Raw genomic sequence first — 15669 nt, 5'->3', positions numbered from 1 at the left:
ATAATTTCTCGTCTCTTACGATGTTAACGTTACGTTACAGGCTTAATATACTGCATTATATATCATATCCAATAAGTGGAGTTGTTATGAGTTGTTTTTGGCAGACCTTATCCAAAGCTATTGGCATTGAGCAGGTAGGGGTAGGCATGCTGCTCAACGTTGCCTTACCAGGTATAGGCTCCGGTTGTGGACGTTCGGAGTACCTTTGGCCAGGTGTCATCACCCTCGACAATATCATGCCCCACCAAGTGATTACGGAAAAGTAAATGCCTAAAACATTGAATCCCTTTGCTGGGGTATATGTCAAGATCAGTCAGATATTTATAATACTCTATTGTTGAAGAATAAAGCGAAACAGTAATCATACGACCATGTATGTAAATTCTAAATTTATTAAATATAACCAACATAGCTCCATTCAGTGTCGGCCTTGGTATATGCGTGTTTAATCATGTCATTTTTGGAGGAAAAAAAAGCAAAATACATTTTTTAAGACCAGTAAACAAAAACAGAGACAACAGTCAACATCATTTTAGAGACAGTGAATGCCTTCTCTATCAGTTGGTGGGAACCTCCAACAAGCAGTTTTCAGCCCAAAGACTACCGGTACACATTTCACCTTTGGATGGCAGGAGAGAATGTGTTTAAAGGTGTGTGAACAGAGGCCCCTATGTCCTTCTCAAAACTTCTAGAATGTTGTGACTGGCTGAACAGAAAGCCGCCGACCGCACATATTTAATCTGACAGGAACGCAAAGAGGAAACGGCTAAATCTTATTTAATCAGACAGAAAGCATCAGCTACGGCTTCATCATGTCCCAGAGGTCTGAGCCTTGAGGCGAGCGGGAAGCCTGTGATGCCTATGAGAGCTGAAGGACTGCCATCAGAGTTTACAAACTGCACACAAGATTGGAAATCTATACAAATTGTACAATAAAAATAGAGATAAACAATAATCAAGATTTTGTCTAGCAAAACAAGCAAAGTACTTACTATGGAATAAAGGTGACCCTCTCAAAGCAATGAGTACAGGACGTCACTGACGCCAGCTGCTTACACAAACGAACCCTGTGGCGGTTCATTTTAGAGTCGTACTGCGTACGTTATGTGGCCATGGTTACCACCCATGGTGGATCCAAAATGGCAGGATGGGCATTTCGAACAGCGTCATAATGGTTCTACTCCACATCTTACAAAGTGCGACCGACTAAAGGGAGCCAGCGCCCCCACATGGCTGTTTAGAGGGGTTGCCGTTTCGTGTTCTTTTGTCATTTGTTAACATTTCTCCAGGGCTCCAAAGGTCGAACAGCACATTCAAATCATTGCAATTCATTTTCCTTTTAAAAAATATAAATATCTCTCATGTAAAAAAATATCACCGATTTATATTCCTTGGGTTCCCCAGATACAAAAGGTACTGGTTGAACTGGGAGGCAGGAGGCCGTGATGGTTGAACTGGGAGGCAGGAGGCCGTGATGGTTGAACTGGGAGGCAGGAGGCCGTGATGGTTGAACTGGGAGGCAGGAGGCCGTGATGGTTGAACTGGGAGGCAGGAGGCCGTGATGGTTGAACTGGGAGGCAGGAGGCCGTGATGGCTGCAATGGGCTCCAGGGGGGGGCTGAGGGGTGGAGACGGTGGCCCAGGGGGGGGTGGAGACGGTGGCCCAGGGGGGGGGGGGGGGGGGCCCAGGGGGCTTTACAGTGGAGTGGGTCCCTGGGCGTAGCAGGTCCGGGGTCCTGCGCTCTGCCCCCCCCCCCCCCCGCCCCAGGCCCCAGCCTGGGGATCACAGAGCTGCCCGGCGGGCCCTTCAGTTGTCCTGGCCCAGCGGGGCCTCCAGGTCCCCGGCCCCCGGCGCCTCGGCCTCGGTCCGGCACCTCTTGGGGGGGCGCTCGGCCGCCGCGGGGGGGGCCGGGGGGGGGGGCTCTCTGTGTTCTAGGAGCGGCTCCACGCCGTTCCGCTCGTGGCTAGCGCCGCCGCCACCGCCGCCGTTGGAGTTGGAGTCACTGTCCGTGGAGAGGGGGGGGGGGGGGCGGGGGCGGGCCGTTGGCCTGGAGCGCCTCTGCTCTGACCTGGGGGGCCAGCAGTGTCTGCTCCCCGTTGTGACCGCTGCTGTCCTCGCGCTCTGATTGGCTGGTGCTGCTGTTGGAGGCGTTGGCGGGGGGCGAGGCCGCCCTGCTGGAGGCCGCGCTCTCCGTCTCGTCCAATAGCCTGTCCATGTAGTCTCTGCAGAGACCAGAGCCAATCAGAGCATACGTCATGTGGAACGACCAATCAGGATGGCCGTTATGTTGCTACACTTAACCAGATCTATCTGATGGGTGTCTAGACGTCTAACGACACCAACACAGACCTTTACGTTCATCAGCGTCTACGCACAAACCGTGCTGCATGTGCTCTTTCAAATTGATTTTAACCTTTTATTAATTGTAACTTGATTTTATATTGTTAATATTATTGAGTACTTTTTTTACCTTCTTTCTTTTTTAGTAATCATGCTATATAAAATAAAACTCATTGTATGGATTCATATTTTTCAACACATTTTATGTGAAATACACAACTTAATGTTGATCAGTGCAGTCACAACCCATGCAATGTTAACGTAAAACTGGGTTGGAAATCGTTTTGTGAACATAACACATACAACATATACACATGTATAATATTAATAACTCACGTTACACCGGGGTGAAGATTATATTTCCTTTTCCCAAGTTTGGTTTGCTGTGCAAAGAAATCATAACGCTCAGACTTCTTCCACATGTAATAAAAGGCCACACATTCTCCTACAGACCTAGTTCTCACCTGGAAAGATTTGATTCAGCAGACACGAAAACACATTATTACCTTCGTCTGCGGGATGGGCTCAGCTCAGGTTTGGCTCAGCTAGCACAAGTTACAAATCTATTTTGTGAGTTTGACTAAATCCACATGCGTAGATTTGTCAAATCACAAAAAATTCAAAATGTCCAAAGTACTTTTTTCTGTCTTTGAATAAATGAATTAGCTGAATCCAAACCTGAGCGCCCATGAACCACACACCACACAAATATTGACATTATTGGATGTTGGATGTGAATAGCATGATCAACAAGTAGCTCACCTTATTGGCCTGTATTAGATGGAAATCTTTCCCATAGGCTTTGAGACCTTGCTCAAAATTTCTACATTCCTCTTCAGTCCAGACGGACAATTCCTCTGTTGTTGGGGGAACACCAGAGTTAATGTTTACGCTACAAAACAACACTAGTCTGGAAGAGACGTTGACTAAAGTACAACTCTGAGATGAAAAACCATCTTCATGGCAGTGACCTGCCCACCTCTGGCCGCTTTCACGTTGAACTTGAGTCTCCTCAAGGCCTCCTCTGGGTCAAAGTCACACTTGACCAACTCGTACAAAGCCTGCGGAGAACGGGAGCACATGAAGCTAGGCCATCACAAACTCAGGGGAACACCTCCACACATTGAGGACATCTGAGGGGACAATGCCCTCAGTGCGCACCAGAGATCCCTCCCATGAACTACCTGCTGGTCCTCTTTGATAGGGGATCCCTCCTATGAACTACCTGCTGGTCCTCTTTGATAGGGGATCCCTCCCATGAACTACCTGCTGGTCCTCTTTGATAGGGGATCCCTCCCATGAACTACCTGCTGGTGTCTCTTTGATAGGGGATCCCTCCCATGAACTACCTGCTGGTCCTCTTTGATAGGGGATCCCTCCCATGAACTACCTGCTGGTCCTCTTTGATAGGGGATCCCTCCCATGAACTACCTGCTGGTCGTCTTTGATAGGGGATCCCTCCCATGAACTACCTGCTGGTCCTCTTTGATAGGGGATCCCTCCCATGAACTACCTGCTGGTGTCTCTTTGATAGGGGATCCCTCCCATGAACTACCTGCTGGTCCTCTTTGATAGGGGATCCCTCCCATGAACTACCTGCTGGTCCTCTTTGATAGGGGATCCCTCCCATGAACTACCTGCTGGTCCTCTTTGATAGGGGATCCCTCCCATGAACTACCTGCTGGTCCTCTTTGATAGGGGATCCCTCCCATGAACTACCTGCTGGTCCTCTTTGATAGGGGATCCCTCCCATGAACTACCTGCTGGTCCTCTTTGATAGGGGATCCCTCCCATGAACTACCTGCTGGTCGTCTTTGATAGGGGATCCCTCCCATGAACTACCTGCTGGTCCTCTTTGATAGGGGATCCCTCCCATGAACTACCTGCTGGTCCTCTTTGATAGGGGATCCCTCCCATGAACTACCTGCTGGTCCTCTTTGATAGGGGATCCCTCCCATGAACTACCTGCTGGTCCTCTTTGATAGGGGATCCCTCCCATGAACTACCTGCTGGTCCTCTTTGATAGGGGATCCCTCCCATGAACTACCTGCTGGTCCTCTTTGATAGGGGATCCCTCCCATGAACTACCTGCTGGTCCTCTTTGATAGGGGATCCCTCCCATGAACTACCTGCTGGTCCTCTTTGATAGGGGATCCCTCCCATGATCTACCTGCTGGTCCTCTTTGATAGGGGATCCCTCCCATGAACTACCTGCTGGTCCTCTTTGATAGGGGATCCCTCCCATGAACTACCTGCTGGTCCTCTTTGATAGGGGATCCCTCCCATGAACTACCTGCTGGTCCTCTTTGATAGGGGATCCCTCCCATGAACTACCTGCTGGTCCTCTTTGATAGGGGATCCCTCCCATGAACTACCTGCTGGTCCTCTTTGATAGGGGATCCCTCCCATGAACTACCTGCTGGTCCTCTTTGATAGGGGATCCCTCCCATGAACTACCTGCTGGTCCTCTTTGATAGGGGATCCCTCCCATGAACTACCTGCTGGTCCTCTTTGATAGGGGATCCCTCCCATGAACTACCTGCTAGTCCTCTTTGATAGGGGATCCCTCCCATGAACTACCTGCTGGTCCTCTTTGATAGGGGATCCCTCCCATGAACTACCTGCTGGTCCTCTTTGATAGGGGATCCCTCCCATGAACTACCTGCTGGTCCTCTTTGATAGGGGATCCCTCCCATGAACTACCTGCTGGTCCTCTTTGATAGGGGATCCCTCCCATGAACTACCTGCTGGTCCTCTTTGATAGGGGATCCCTCCCATGAACTACCTGCTGGTCCTCTTTGATAGGGGATCCCTCCCATGAACTACCTGCTGGTCCTCTTTGATAGGGGATCCCTCCCATGAACTACCTGCTGGTCCTCTTTGATAGGGGATCCCTCCCATGAACTACCTGCTGGTCCTCTTTGATAGGGGATCCCTCCCATGAACTACCTGCTGGTCCTCTTTGATAGGGGATCCCTCCCATGAACTACCTGCTGGTCCTCTTTGATAGGGGATCCCTCCCATGAACTACCTGCTGGTCCTCTTTGATAGGGGATCCCTCCCATGAACTACCTGCTGGTCCTCTTTGATAGGGGATCCCTCCCATGAACTACCTGCTGGTCCTCTTTGATAGGGGATCCCTCCCATGAACTACCTGCTCGTTGTCTTTGATGTGGGATCCCTCGGGAACGGCGTCCACTCCCGTCTCCTCTCCGGTTCGCCGTGAAGCCTCCGTCAGGAATTCCACTACCTTGCCTTCCGGAAGGCACTCAGGGTTCCATAGCAGCTGGTCCTCGTTCTCATACACTGCGGGGAGGATGCACATGATGAGCGGGGAACGCTGTAATGTTGGAGCGTGGTGGAGAGGTGGGCGCGTCCTCTTACCCTTCTCGTTCTCTTTGTATTTAGTCAGACCCGAGGGGGTCTCTGCCTGGTACATGGAGCCCACCATGATCTCCTACACACCAAGAACACCGTTCAGATACAGAACCAACTGAAGGACTCATTTATCAAACACAACAGTGAGTACATGAAGCCTGTAACTGTGTGCATCTTGACGTGTGTACCCCAGTGACCCCCCCAGTGACCCCCCGCGGGCAGTAGCCTTCAGAGGGGCGACCTACCTTCTTCCAGTCCTCCGATGGGACGTAGTCCTCGTCCTCCTCAGACTCGTCCTCCGCGTCGTGGCCTGAAACAACAAGATGGACGTCTTCACCCCCGCTGCAGAGCGCAGAGCTGTGCTCCAGACATCCTAACGATGCCCTACGGCAGCTCAACGTCACCGTCTACCTAGCCACGGCTCAGCGGGGATCTCACACGTACCCTCGAAGTATTTGAGCTTCTGCGTGCGGATGAGGTCCGCCGTGCCCAGGGAGCGCACCGAGCGCGTGCGCCCGCCGGCCAGACCCAACCCCCCCTCGCTGGGCGGCTTGGCGTCGTCCTCCAGCTCAGACGGGGTCTTGGCCCCCTCCACCTGGAACCAGTAGACACGACCAATCAATAACATCTGGAACCAGTAGAGACACGACCAATCAACAACATCTGGAACCAGTAGAGACACCGTGAGCTCAGACATGACTAATCAATAACATCTGGAACCAGTAGAGACACGGTGAGATCAGGCCTAAAAAAAAAATTTGTTTGGTTCCGGTTTCCGACCGACCCTGTCAATTTATGTGCGACCCAAATTATTTTATGAGCTTTATAAAAAAAAAAAAAAAAAAAAAGAAATAATAATAATTTTGATGCAAACTATAATTACGTTTTGGTACAGCACCTCTTCATTCTGTACAAGGATGAGCGAATTTTCTCGTTTTTAAATGAAAACAACCTACCTATCATTCGCTGCCGCTGGAAAAAATAAAATAAAAAAATAAAAAAAATTCCCTACCTACCCATGACCTCAACTGACAACCAACAGGAACCAAATTTTTTTTTTTTTAGGCCTCAGACACGACCAATCAATAACATCTGGAACCAGTACACGGTGAGCTCAGACACGACCAATCAATAACATCTGGAACCAGTAGAGACACGACCAATCAATAACATCTGGAACCAGTAGAGACACGACCAATCAACAACATCTGGAACCAGTAGAGACACCGTGAGCTCAGACACAACCAATCAATCACATCTGGAACCAGTAGAGACACGACCAATCAATCACATCTGGAAACCAGTAGAGAGAGAGAGAGAGAGAGAGAGAGAGAGAGAGAGAGAGAGAGAGAGAGAGAGAGAGAGAGAGAGAGAGAGAGAGAGAGAGAGAGAGAGAGAGAGAGAGAGAGAGAGAGAGAGAGAGAGAGAGAGAGAGAGAGAGAGAGAGAGAGAGACACAGACACAGACACAGACACAGACAGACAGACAGACAGACAGACAGACAGACCTCAGTTCTCTTCAGGCCACCAGTGCTGCTGCTCTCGTCATTATCCAGTTCCTCCTCTTCTTCTTCTTCTTCTTCGTCCTCTTCTTCCTCTTCATCCTCCTCCTCCTCATCCTCCTCCGGTTCCTCCTCCTCTTCGTCCTCATCCGCAGGGGAACCACCGCCATAACCGTACAAACTCAACAGCTCGTGAATGGGCATTTCCCCCTCCTGTTGGGACGACAAAACGCCTGCATCACGGCGCCATCCCTTCCACTGACGCAGCTCAACACACCAAACGCCTGCATCACGGCGCCATCTCTTCCACTGACGCAGCTCAACACACCAAACTGACGCTGCCCAAGAAAAACTTACACGGGCGAGATCTTCAATCTCGTTGGGGTTTGTGTCGTCCGGCGTCTCCAACAGCTCCTCTTCTTCAAGGGTGCGCTCGTCGTCAAAGTCGTGGACAAGAAGGTCCGCAGAGGGGTCGAAGTCATGGTCCACGGAACCCACTGAGCCTCCTGGAAAAGCATTGATTTAAAACCTATCACATTGACTAATCTAGTTAAAACTATCTTCCCATAAATCCAATTGAGAAATTGTCAATTATGTTGAGCAGTGATCAAAAGTTGCCTCCAAAGTTTGTGCAAATCGTTTTTAAAAAACGACTCCATTTAGAATATAGCTCACCTGGGCTCGACTTCCCTACGGAGGGCTGGGAACAAAAGAAAGAGGGAAACAGCGAAGCATGAATAACCAAGAGTATGTTTGTAGAATAAGTGCGTTATTTTACCGTCATTAAATTAAATATGAAGGTATGAAGATGAAACACATAAAATAATCGCGGATAGTATTACACTGTTATAACAACTGATGGATATGCTCCATCCAGAGTAGAGGTGGGAGAGCACCAAAAAGCGCGCCTGAACCTATGGCCTCAAAACGGACCCCGAGTCGCGTTTACACCGATACCTCCACACACTAGCGACACAGTACAACGAAGCAGTGCCGTAAGCAAACAAAACAACACAGGCGGCGATTTCACTAGACCAAACATCACTTGCGTTATCTTACACTTCAAAAATACGTTATTTTAACAAGTTAACTTTGCTTGTGTGCCGCTGTGGTACAACTTACAAGCTACATCTTCTGGATTAAGACATAGCCTTGTAGCTACCTGTGCTAGCTTGGTGTGCCCAAACAGCGAAATACGCCATATTATGAAACAAAAATTAAACATTTACGTTCGCTACATATCATTTTTTTTACACGGGGGGGGGGGGGGTAAACTAAAAATAAGCAGGCGACAAATAGCCTAGCACGAACGGCTAACAGGCGTATCAGGCTAGCGCTGCTAACGCTAGCCCCATCCGAAGTTTACCAAACAGGATTGGCTTAACAAATATAAAGTCCCACATTTCTGCACATGAACTCATTCGGATATTCGTGTCGAGTATTCCTTCATAAATACGCTTCATATGAATGCATGGAATTAATTCGACGATCAGGCTAAAATACTTTTGTTATTTCAAATATTTACTAGACTTTCTTACCTCCGCCATGTTTGCAATCCTGCAGGGTCGCGCTGGGGGTCAGCAGCAGATCCCGGATACACGGCCCCGCCCACTTTTCTGCAGCATCTCCAACCAAGAATGCAAGAAAGTTGAAGGATCCGTGTACAAATATCATGATAAATAATGACTCCTTTATTATTTGTGACTCCAACCTAATAGTCGCGCCTAAATGTGTTAGATACAGCAATATACGTTTTTTTGGAAATTGTATATAATGACTTCATAGAATTGAATATATGCTCTGATCAATTCAAGCATTAAACATGCACCCCCTGGTACCATTCTCAGTATCGCTGATTGCTTGTTAAAATAGTCCACACAAACATCGCTATATTGCTATGTAAACAGCCATGACTATAATCTGTTGATAGATATCAACAGATAACAGTTAAGGGTATCACCATCACTGAAAGTAATCCATTAGGAAACACTTTGCTGAAAGCTTTGCAATAAAGCCCACACAATCCTCTGCCATAAACACCAATTCCCCTCTTTAACATTTTAGAAAATGGACTTATTCACAGCTTCCCAAAAATGGCCCAGGCAGTCACATCTGTCAATCCCGATTACCCCACGCTAGTCCACATCAGGGGACCTGAGTCTACAGGGTTTAGGTACGGGAGTCGCCTGGAAGGCCCAAGTATGGAGTATGACATCACTTCAAACTCTGCATAAATACAGCGAGCGTGTGTGTCAGTCAAAGACAACCATCTGCAGGAGCCAACATGCGGTGGGCTGTGCTCGTGGCGGTGGCGTTGTGGTGCTGTGTGGCGGAGGTGCGGCTGCAGGACCAGGGGTACACCCTGAGGCTGTGCGGCCGGGAGCTGCTCCGGGCCGTGGTCTACACTTGCGGGGGGTCCCGCTGGAGGAGGCTCTTGGAGACCACAGACTTTGGTCAGTGTATGGTATACCTGTTTTATTTTCATTGATACCTGTTTAAACTTTGGATTCAATGGGTTTATTTGCCTCTTAGTTACTCCTAAATTCCCGTAAGGAGGGCACAGCACACATAGGTGTGGTCAAATACAGAGGTTGTCGCTCCAAACCTGTCAGACTCTGCTGTAATTCTCTACTCGTTATAATGGCTGCGAAAGGTACGAAAAACCACTGCATCTTTATGAGACTGTTCTGCCCCCACTGTCTTATTGTTGTTGTCTAGCCCACAACACGTATAGGATCATAGGTTAGGACTATGTCAGGCTTAGAGGGTTATGGTTTGGTGTAGGGGTTATGGTTAGGTTCGATTAGGGTTAGGGTTGGGTAGTTAGGGTGATGGGTTATGGTTAGGGCAGGGTTTATGGATCGGGTTAGGGGTGTTATTATTAGTAGTAAAAGCATAATTCTCTCTCCCCCAGGCCATACATCGCCCAGCCTTCTGGGCAGGAGTGTGGACCCCAAGAGAGGCCTGCAGAAGAGGGACGTGAACCAGTACCTGACCTTCATGTGCTGTCAGATAGGCTGTCGGAAGAGTGACCTGTCCAAGCTATGCTAGGCCGCCGGGGCCATGGACAAGGTCAAAGGTTGACCTCGGTTTGGCCGCACTAAAGCGTGGAAGGCAGAGATGATGGGATCATCTGCTATTTGTACTGTGACTATGCCGGGATAATTATTATACTGCAACAATAAAGAAAATTAGCAATATGTAGAATTCTGGTTGTTTTTGCTCCAATTTAGATGATCTTTGATGACGTCCATAGATAGAAATATGTATATAGATGGGATGAATGGCAATGTACTATGAATATCACATAATAATTCTGGTATGGGCTTGCTAAGATACTAATCGTCAAAAAGATGCATCGCAGTAATGGCATACTTTATTTTTAATAGCGTAATCCTAATCAGAACATAAAAATGTACTCAACACATAAAAGCCAAAGCAACGCAACGTTTATTACCATGATAGCAAACATATCATGGTTGGGATGGCCACCGGCCATCAGTCCCCGATCTGGGTCTTCGTCTGTGCGTGACTCATTCAAAGTACACAGCGTAAACACTGGCCACGGCCAACAGAGAGCTGTTCTTGAAGGCGTGCGTGGCAAACGTGTCGCTGGCCGCGTCCCAGAGGCAGCGGCTGCCCAGGTACATGCTCTGCTCCCCCAGCTGCCCGATGCTGATCAGCACCACCACCTTGTACCTGGGGATCAACAGCTCCTTGATGCGGGCCTTCACCACCTGGAGAGGCACAGAGTGCACAGAGAGGAGTGAGACGAGACGCAAGGAAGAATCCTCTCACATACAGTGTCTACTGTACTTGGTCGGATATTAAACATTCCAGACCGATTGTTTACATTAGATTAACAAAGTGTAAAAGCTAATGAAAAGCTGTGCGAGTTTTCAATCTCTGTCTGCGTGCTTCCATTTGGGTCTCTTATCGACTGTGGGGTCAAGAGTGTTTGCATCTGTTGAGCTCGCACTGTGGGACAGTGAAGGCGTGTTTTCCGGGGCACTGTTCTGATAGGTACGTACATTAGTTGGTACCATATTGCTTGCTATAGCGGTAGAAGGTTCAGTTTGAAACCATAGGGCAGGATAGTGTGGTGGATACGGTGTTAGACTCCCAGCCAACACGTTTACTAGGCTTGATCCCCATTGTCAATAACCTGCCTGTACCCCCGGAGCCAGATGCCGTACCCTACTGCTCCTTAAGGACCTGTATCTGAATGCAGTCTATTTGAGAGAACAATAGAATAGGTACTTCTGATATGGTCTTGGTCATCTGTCGACACAGCTCTGCGTCGTACTTCTCCTCCTGCAGGTAGCTCCCCAGCACGTCCTTCAGAATGTCCGTCACCACCAGCACTGGGAACCGTTTGGACGGGCCGGCTGGTTACCAGGACCAGGACCAGGACCAGGACCAGGACCAGGACCAGGACCAGGAGAAGGAACTCTGGTTATTCTTGAGTCAGTCACATTATTGATATTATCAAATGGGCAGTGTACCCTCATTCTGTACGGTGAGAAAGTAAAACATGCGCACACACACACACACACACACACACACACACACACACACACACACACACACACACACACACACACACACACACACACACACACACACAGCAGTTATAATCAATATATACTTATATAGGCCTACAATTAAATGTAATTGAATCAAACATTTGTGGATGAACGATAGCCGTGCAGGAGTTCTGCACTGGTCAGGCAGCTTCAGTGAAGCTCACCCATGATGTAGGTGTTCTCCATCTGCACCAGGCGGGCGTTTTCCTCCTGGTGGCCTGCCTCGTCCAAGTAGGACACCGTGCTGAGCGAACTTGAATGGACAAATATCAGATTGGGCCAAAATAGTAAATTAAAGTTCCTCCTCGTGTTCACACACACACACACACACACACACACACACACACACACACACACACACACACACACACACACACACACACACACACACACACACACACACACAAATGTTTAAAAACTAACATTTGTATAATTCCCAGTTTTGACAGTTCAGGCTACTTACTCCTTGGTCTTGCCTGTGGTCTCCTTCGCTTTGACATCATGGCTTCCCAAGGATGAAACACTACCTCGTTTCTTTACACTAGCCCTGCGAGCACCTTTGTCTTTTGCCGCCTCAGACATTACAGTTCTCCGTCAGTTAGACTACTGTTAAAGAGAGATTATTTCTTCAGTGTGGTTTAATGTCACTATTGTGTTTTAGCCTCTACGTCTGAACCTCGGTTGCTTTAATAACAGGTGCATGACGTCACATTCGTAACTTCGAATAACAATTAGGAAGAAAGACGGTAGACTGTAAAGGATATCTATGCGGACCTTATAACGAGTGGTATTTTTGTGTACAGCTAAGTAGCACAGTGAAACGTGGAAACGTTCAATCAAAGGCGTGCATGAAGAGAGTTGAGGAGAAGTGAAGAATACATTTGAAGTGAAAATGAAATAATTTACCGCATCCAGCGTCTCTCTGGTGGATAACTGAGGTGGTGTTGTTGTTGTCCTGGCAACCGTCAATCGCGGGAGGGTTTTCAAGGTATTTGTTAAAGGGAACGCGCACGTTCCATAATGACGTAATTTGTTTTGATAGTACCAAGTTTCTGGATCATATTAACTGCCGTTACTTAAGGTGTCTATCGATGAAAGATTTTTGCTAACAATCATACATATTTATGATCTGATCAAAACACAAATGAGAGAGCCGTATGACCAACATTTTCCTTCTTTATTACCAAGTGAAACAGGTATATATTTACTTTTCATATATTTATTTACTCTCAAAATCTTTGGATGGGAAATTTACATGAAATGTTTGCATATTCTGTGTATTATGCACTGAATTAAACACAGGGTACATTAGTTCAAAATACATACAAGAAAGAATCCCAAAATAAAGTCAAACATTGGCAGATGTAAAATAAAAAATAAATAATTAACAGGAAATCTTTGAACTACTGCGTTTAACCATTATTTCGCAAACACTAGTAGAGCTTAAAAAAAGATTGGAAGTCAAATCCATACATCTAAACATCCTAGAATGAAATTTCTCTCATTTATTTTCTCAAGCCAATGCATTTATTCTGAAACAGGCAATTCTCTGACTTCCTCGTAACAAAGGATGTGTGACAGTTTGTGTTTCATGACTTCAAAGACTGAATTAAATTAAAAAGACACGGAGAGAGCATGTACGGCTAACAACCTGCAGACATACCATGAGATGCTATATTAATGAGTGCATGCCAAAATAATGGCGCAAAGAGTTGGTTTGTGAAGGTGCAAAGAGGGTAGGGCTACAGATCATGGGCAGTTCCCCCTTCAAATCCTGGTTCGACTGCAGTTAAGTGTGGAACTCGAAAATTACGGCAATGGCATCGGAACCCTTTGGAAATGGCATCAGAATACTTTGGAAGGGAAGTCAGGACCATTTGGAAATGGATGAGAACTTTTTGGAACTGGACCAGGGAGGAAATGTTAACCATGGTACGGACAAACAGTCTGATGCAGATTTCATGCAGTGACATTTGGACTATTACTTTCATTTGGAAGTCACATTTGCGGTTTACCTTGTTTGTACGTTAAGTTTTTTTTCTCACAAGAAATCCACACTAAAATAATACGCCTATGTGAAGTGCAGGAACATGTGTCGTCACGGAAACTTGATGCATTATGAACGGTTAATATTGAAACTCAACTGACAACCACAAAGACACGTCCATATGTTCAAAGAGATCACTTTTTTTAAACATACTGCTTTTTTATCGTATGTACATTTTTTACACATTTAAATATTGCTATTAGAAAATGATAAAAACAACTATTTACTCCACACGGTGGAAAAACCAGAAAGAAAAACAAGACAAGGAGGACAAGGGGACGTGAACAGGGCTGCCCTGTTGAATGCCGAGGCTTCCCTCTCCCAGCTCGTGGCAGGAGCTCCGATCCATTAAGTCCGTGGACTAAGCTGTCACTCATCACCACTCACAAATAATAAAACAACCCAACAACTGAGGAGAAGGTCTTCCTTTCAAAGCGTTGCCCTTCCAGGGGCACGTCGGGATTCACATACCGAGGGTCAATATTACGGAAGGTATTATTATTATGCTGCTTATCTGCTTCATGTTGAGAGCAGCCACTCAATGATTATTTTCATGTTGATCTATCAGTTTTTCTTTCCATTACAGTCATTGTATATCTTTTTTGCTCATATTTTTAGCCAGTGGTTTAATTGTATTTAATCTAATTGAATTCATATAGACGTATACAATATCAATTAATAATGGAAACAAACTTAGTGAGTAAACTCCTCTAGAGGGCGCAAAGGATGGATGAAGACTATCCCTGATCATGATATTGTTCTATATATAAATACAAATTAAACGATTCAATGTCCTGTTTAAGTAGCAAGAGAAAGATGACGTCCCGAAGATGAATTAACTCAGATCCGAAGTGGCAGTTTAAACTATTAGCCATGGATCTCATTGCACCTCATTAGCAGGTATCTGTGTAGCCACAAGCTGCCACCGATGTCAACAGCCCTATTCACCTATCGGCCATCTTGGTTCCATCTAGGGTTCTAAGCGCTAGCAGGGGGGGGGGCAGTCTCACCCATCCTGCTAGCTTGAGAACCACAATGGCCGGGAGAAAAATAAGGCTCATGGTTGAGGATGTTTTAGAATGATTAGGATACTATTGATTGAAGTCATCCGACAACCAGCTAAATAAACTTAAAGCTGAAGGTAATTATGGCCGGATCTCCGTATGAATCCATCAACAATATTTTGGGGACGCAAATGATCTCCAACAAATGAAAACATCACTAATATACCAGTTACTGGTACCGCTATAAGGACCATTTGTACTCGCCTGAAACCATATCTATATGTTGTTTTCTTGAGTGTATCTGTGAGTGTTTCTGTATTTGCGTGTCAGTTTGTGTCTGTGTGTGTGCGATCGTGTTTGATTGTACTCAAGTAATTCCACAGCGGCTGAACAAAAGCAAAAGAAAAGGTTCACAATTCGGCAGGTGCATCTGCAGTCGTGTGCTCTGAAGATGGGATGACAACAGCCAGCCTCTCTTCTCCGCGGTCCCACCTGTTATCTGTTCTCCTGGCTTTATTCCAGACTGCGTCCACTAGTTATCCGCCAGATATTTACCTGCGAGGCAGAGGAAAGACGCAGCGAGTCAGTGTGGAGAATATCAAAGCTTTAATTAAAGATATCAGTTTACAGGTCGAAATTTGGCAGGATTTCCACTTCCACCAATTGTTTTTCCCCTATTTTGTCAGAAAGCCAACTAAAAGACCTGCTTTTAAAATACAGTCATACTATTCCACTGGTAGAGTACTTTATCATCCAACAACCGTCCTGGGACATTGGCTACATCCCATAGTCCCACATAAGGCAATATACAAG

General features: G+C 46.7%; 4 protein-coding genes across 6 annotated transcripts in view; 1 reads left to right on the top strand and 3 right to left on the bottom strand.

Annotated features, from left to right (window-relative positions):
- Positions 1–374: 374 nt before the first annotated feature.
- On the bottom strand, positions 375–8839 carry mier1b (mesoderm induction early response 1b, transcriptional regulator). Its single transcript, XM_060057827.1, is given in 13 exon segments — positions 375–2011; positions 2013–2222; positions 2677–2804; positions 3103–3197; positions 3320–3401; positions 5495–5646; positions 5725–5797; positions 5964–6028; positions 6163–6313; positions 7226–7432; positions 7577–7725; positions 7895–7919; positions 8758–8839. Coding segments are annotated over 13 exon segments (1551 nt in total). The 5' UTR covers positions 8767–8839; the 3' UTR covers positions 375–1806.
- Positions 7904–10409, top strand: LOC132462349 (relaxin-like). Of its 2 annotated transcripts, XM_060057831.1 has the most exons (3): positions 7904–8214; positions 8783–9672; positions 10134–10409. In XM_060057831.1, exons 2-3 carry the CDS (start codon positions 9504–9506, stop codon positions 10268–10270), a joined length of 306 nt encoding a protein of 101 aa, XP_059913814.1. In that variant the 5' UTR covers positions 7904–8214; positions 8783–9503; the 3' UTR covers positions 10271–10409. The 2 variants fall into 2 exon arrangements, with proteins under 2 accessions (XP_059913814.1, XP_059913813.1); XM_060057830.1 differs by having other exon boundaries at positions 7904–9672.
- A 237-nt stretch (positions 10410–10646) lies between these two features.
- Positions 10647–12804, bottom strand: dynlt5 (dynein light chain Tctex-type family member 5). 2 transcript variants are annotated; one of them, XM_060057828.1, is made up of 5 exons: positions 12712–12804; positions 12269–12411; positions 11970–12058; positions 11480–11607; positions 10647–10956 (listed from the first exon to the last, which is right to left on the bottom strand). In XM_060057828.1, exons 2-5 carry the CDS (start codon positions 12385–12387, stop codon positions 10753–10755), a joined length of 540 nt encoding a protein of 179 aa, XP_059913811.1. In that variant the 5' UTR covers positions 12388–12411; positions 12712–12804; the 3' UTR covers positions 10647–10752. The 2 variants fall into 2 exon arrangements, with proteins under 2 accessions (XP_059913811.1, XP_059913812.1); XM_060057829.1 differs by having other exon boundaries at positions 12269–12408; positions 12712–12764.
- A 159-nt stretch (positions 12805–12963) lies between these two features.
- The window catches only part of LOC132462345 (SH3-containing GRB2-like protein 3-interacting protein 1), a 31560-nt gene continuing 28854 nt past the window's right edge, over positions 12964–15669 (bottom strand). Inside the window, 1 exon segment of the mRNA XM_060057826.1 lies at positions 12964–15411. Within this exon segment, the coding sequence (XP_059913809.1) occupies positions 15389–15411 (23 nt within the window). The 3' untranslated portion in view covers positions 12964–15388.

This window comes from Gadus macrocephalus, chromosome 8 (genome assembly GCF_031168955.1).
Source record: "Gadus macrocephalus chromosome 8, ASM3116895v1".
Lineage (NCBI taxonomy): Eukaryota > Metazoa > Chordata > Actinopteri > Gadiformes > Gadidae > Gadus > Gadus macrocephalus.
Note: the sequence above shows the minus strand (reverse complement) of the source record. Positions and strands in the feature narration are given on the sequence as shown.

What these genes read in the sequence shown, in the direction of transcription:
- LOC132462349 (XM_060057831.1), top strand. Translation starts at nt 9,504, where the DNA reads ATGCGGTGGGCTGTGCTCGTGGCGGTGGCGTTGTGGTGCTGTGTGGCG. An exon ending in CTTGGAGACCACAGACTTTG is followed by an intron (nt 9,673 to 10,133) that starts GTCAGTGTATGG and finishes TCTCTCCCCCAG; the next exon opens with GCCATACATCGCCCAGCCTT.
- dynlt5 (XM_060057828.1), bottom strand. Translation starts at nt 12,387, where the DNA reads ATGTCTGAGGCGGCAAAAGACAAAGGTGCTCGCAGGGCTAGTGTAAAG. An exon ending in ACCACAGGCAAGACCAAGGA is followed by an intron (nt 12,059 to 12,268) that starts GTAAGTAGCCTG and finishes TGTCCATTCAAG; the next exon opens with TTCGCTCAGCACGGTGTCCT. An exon ending in TGACCAAGACCATATCAGAA is followed by an intron (nt 10,957 to 11,479) that starts GTACCTATTCTA and finishes GTGCCTCTCCAG; the next exon opens with GTGGTGAAGGCCCGCATCAA.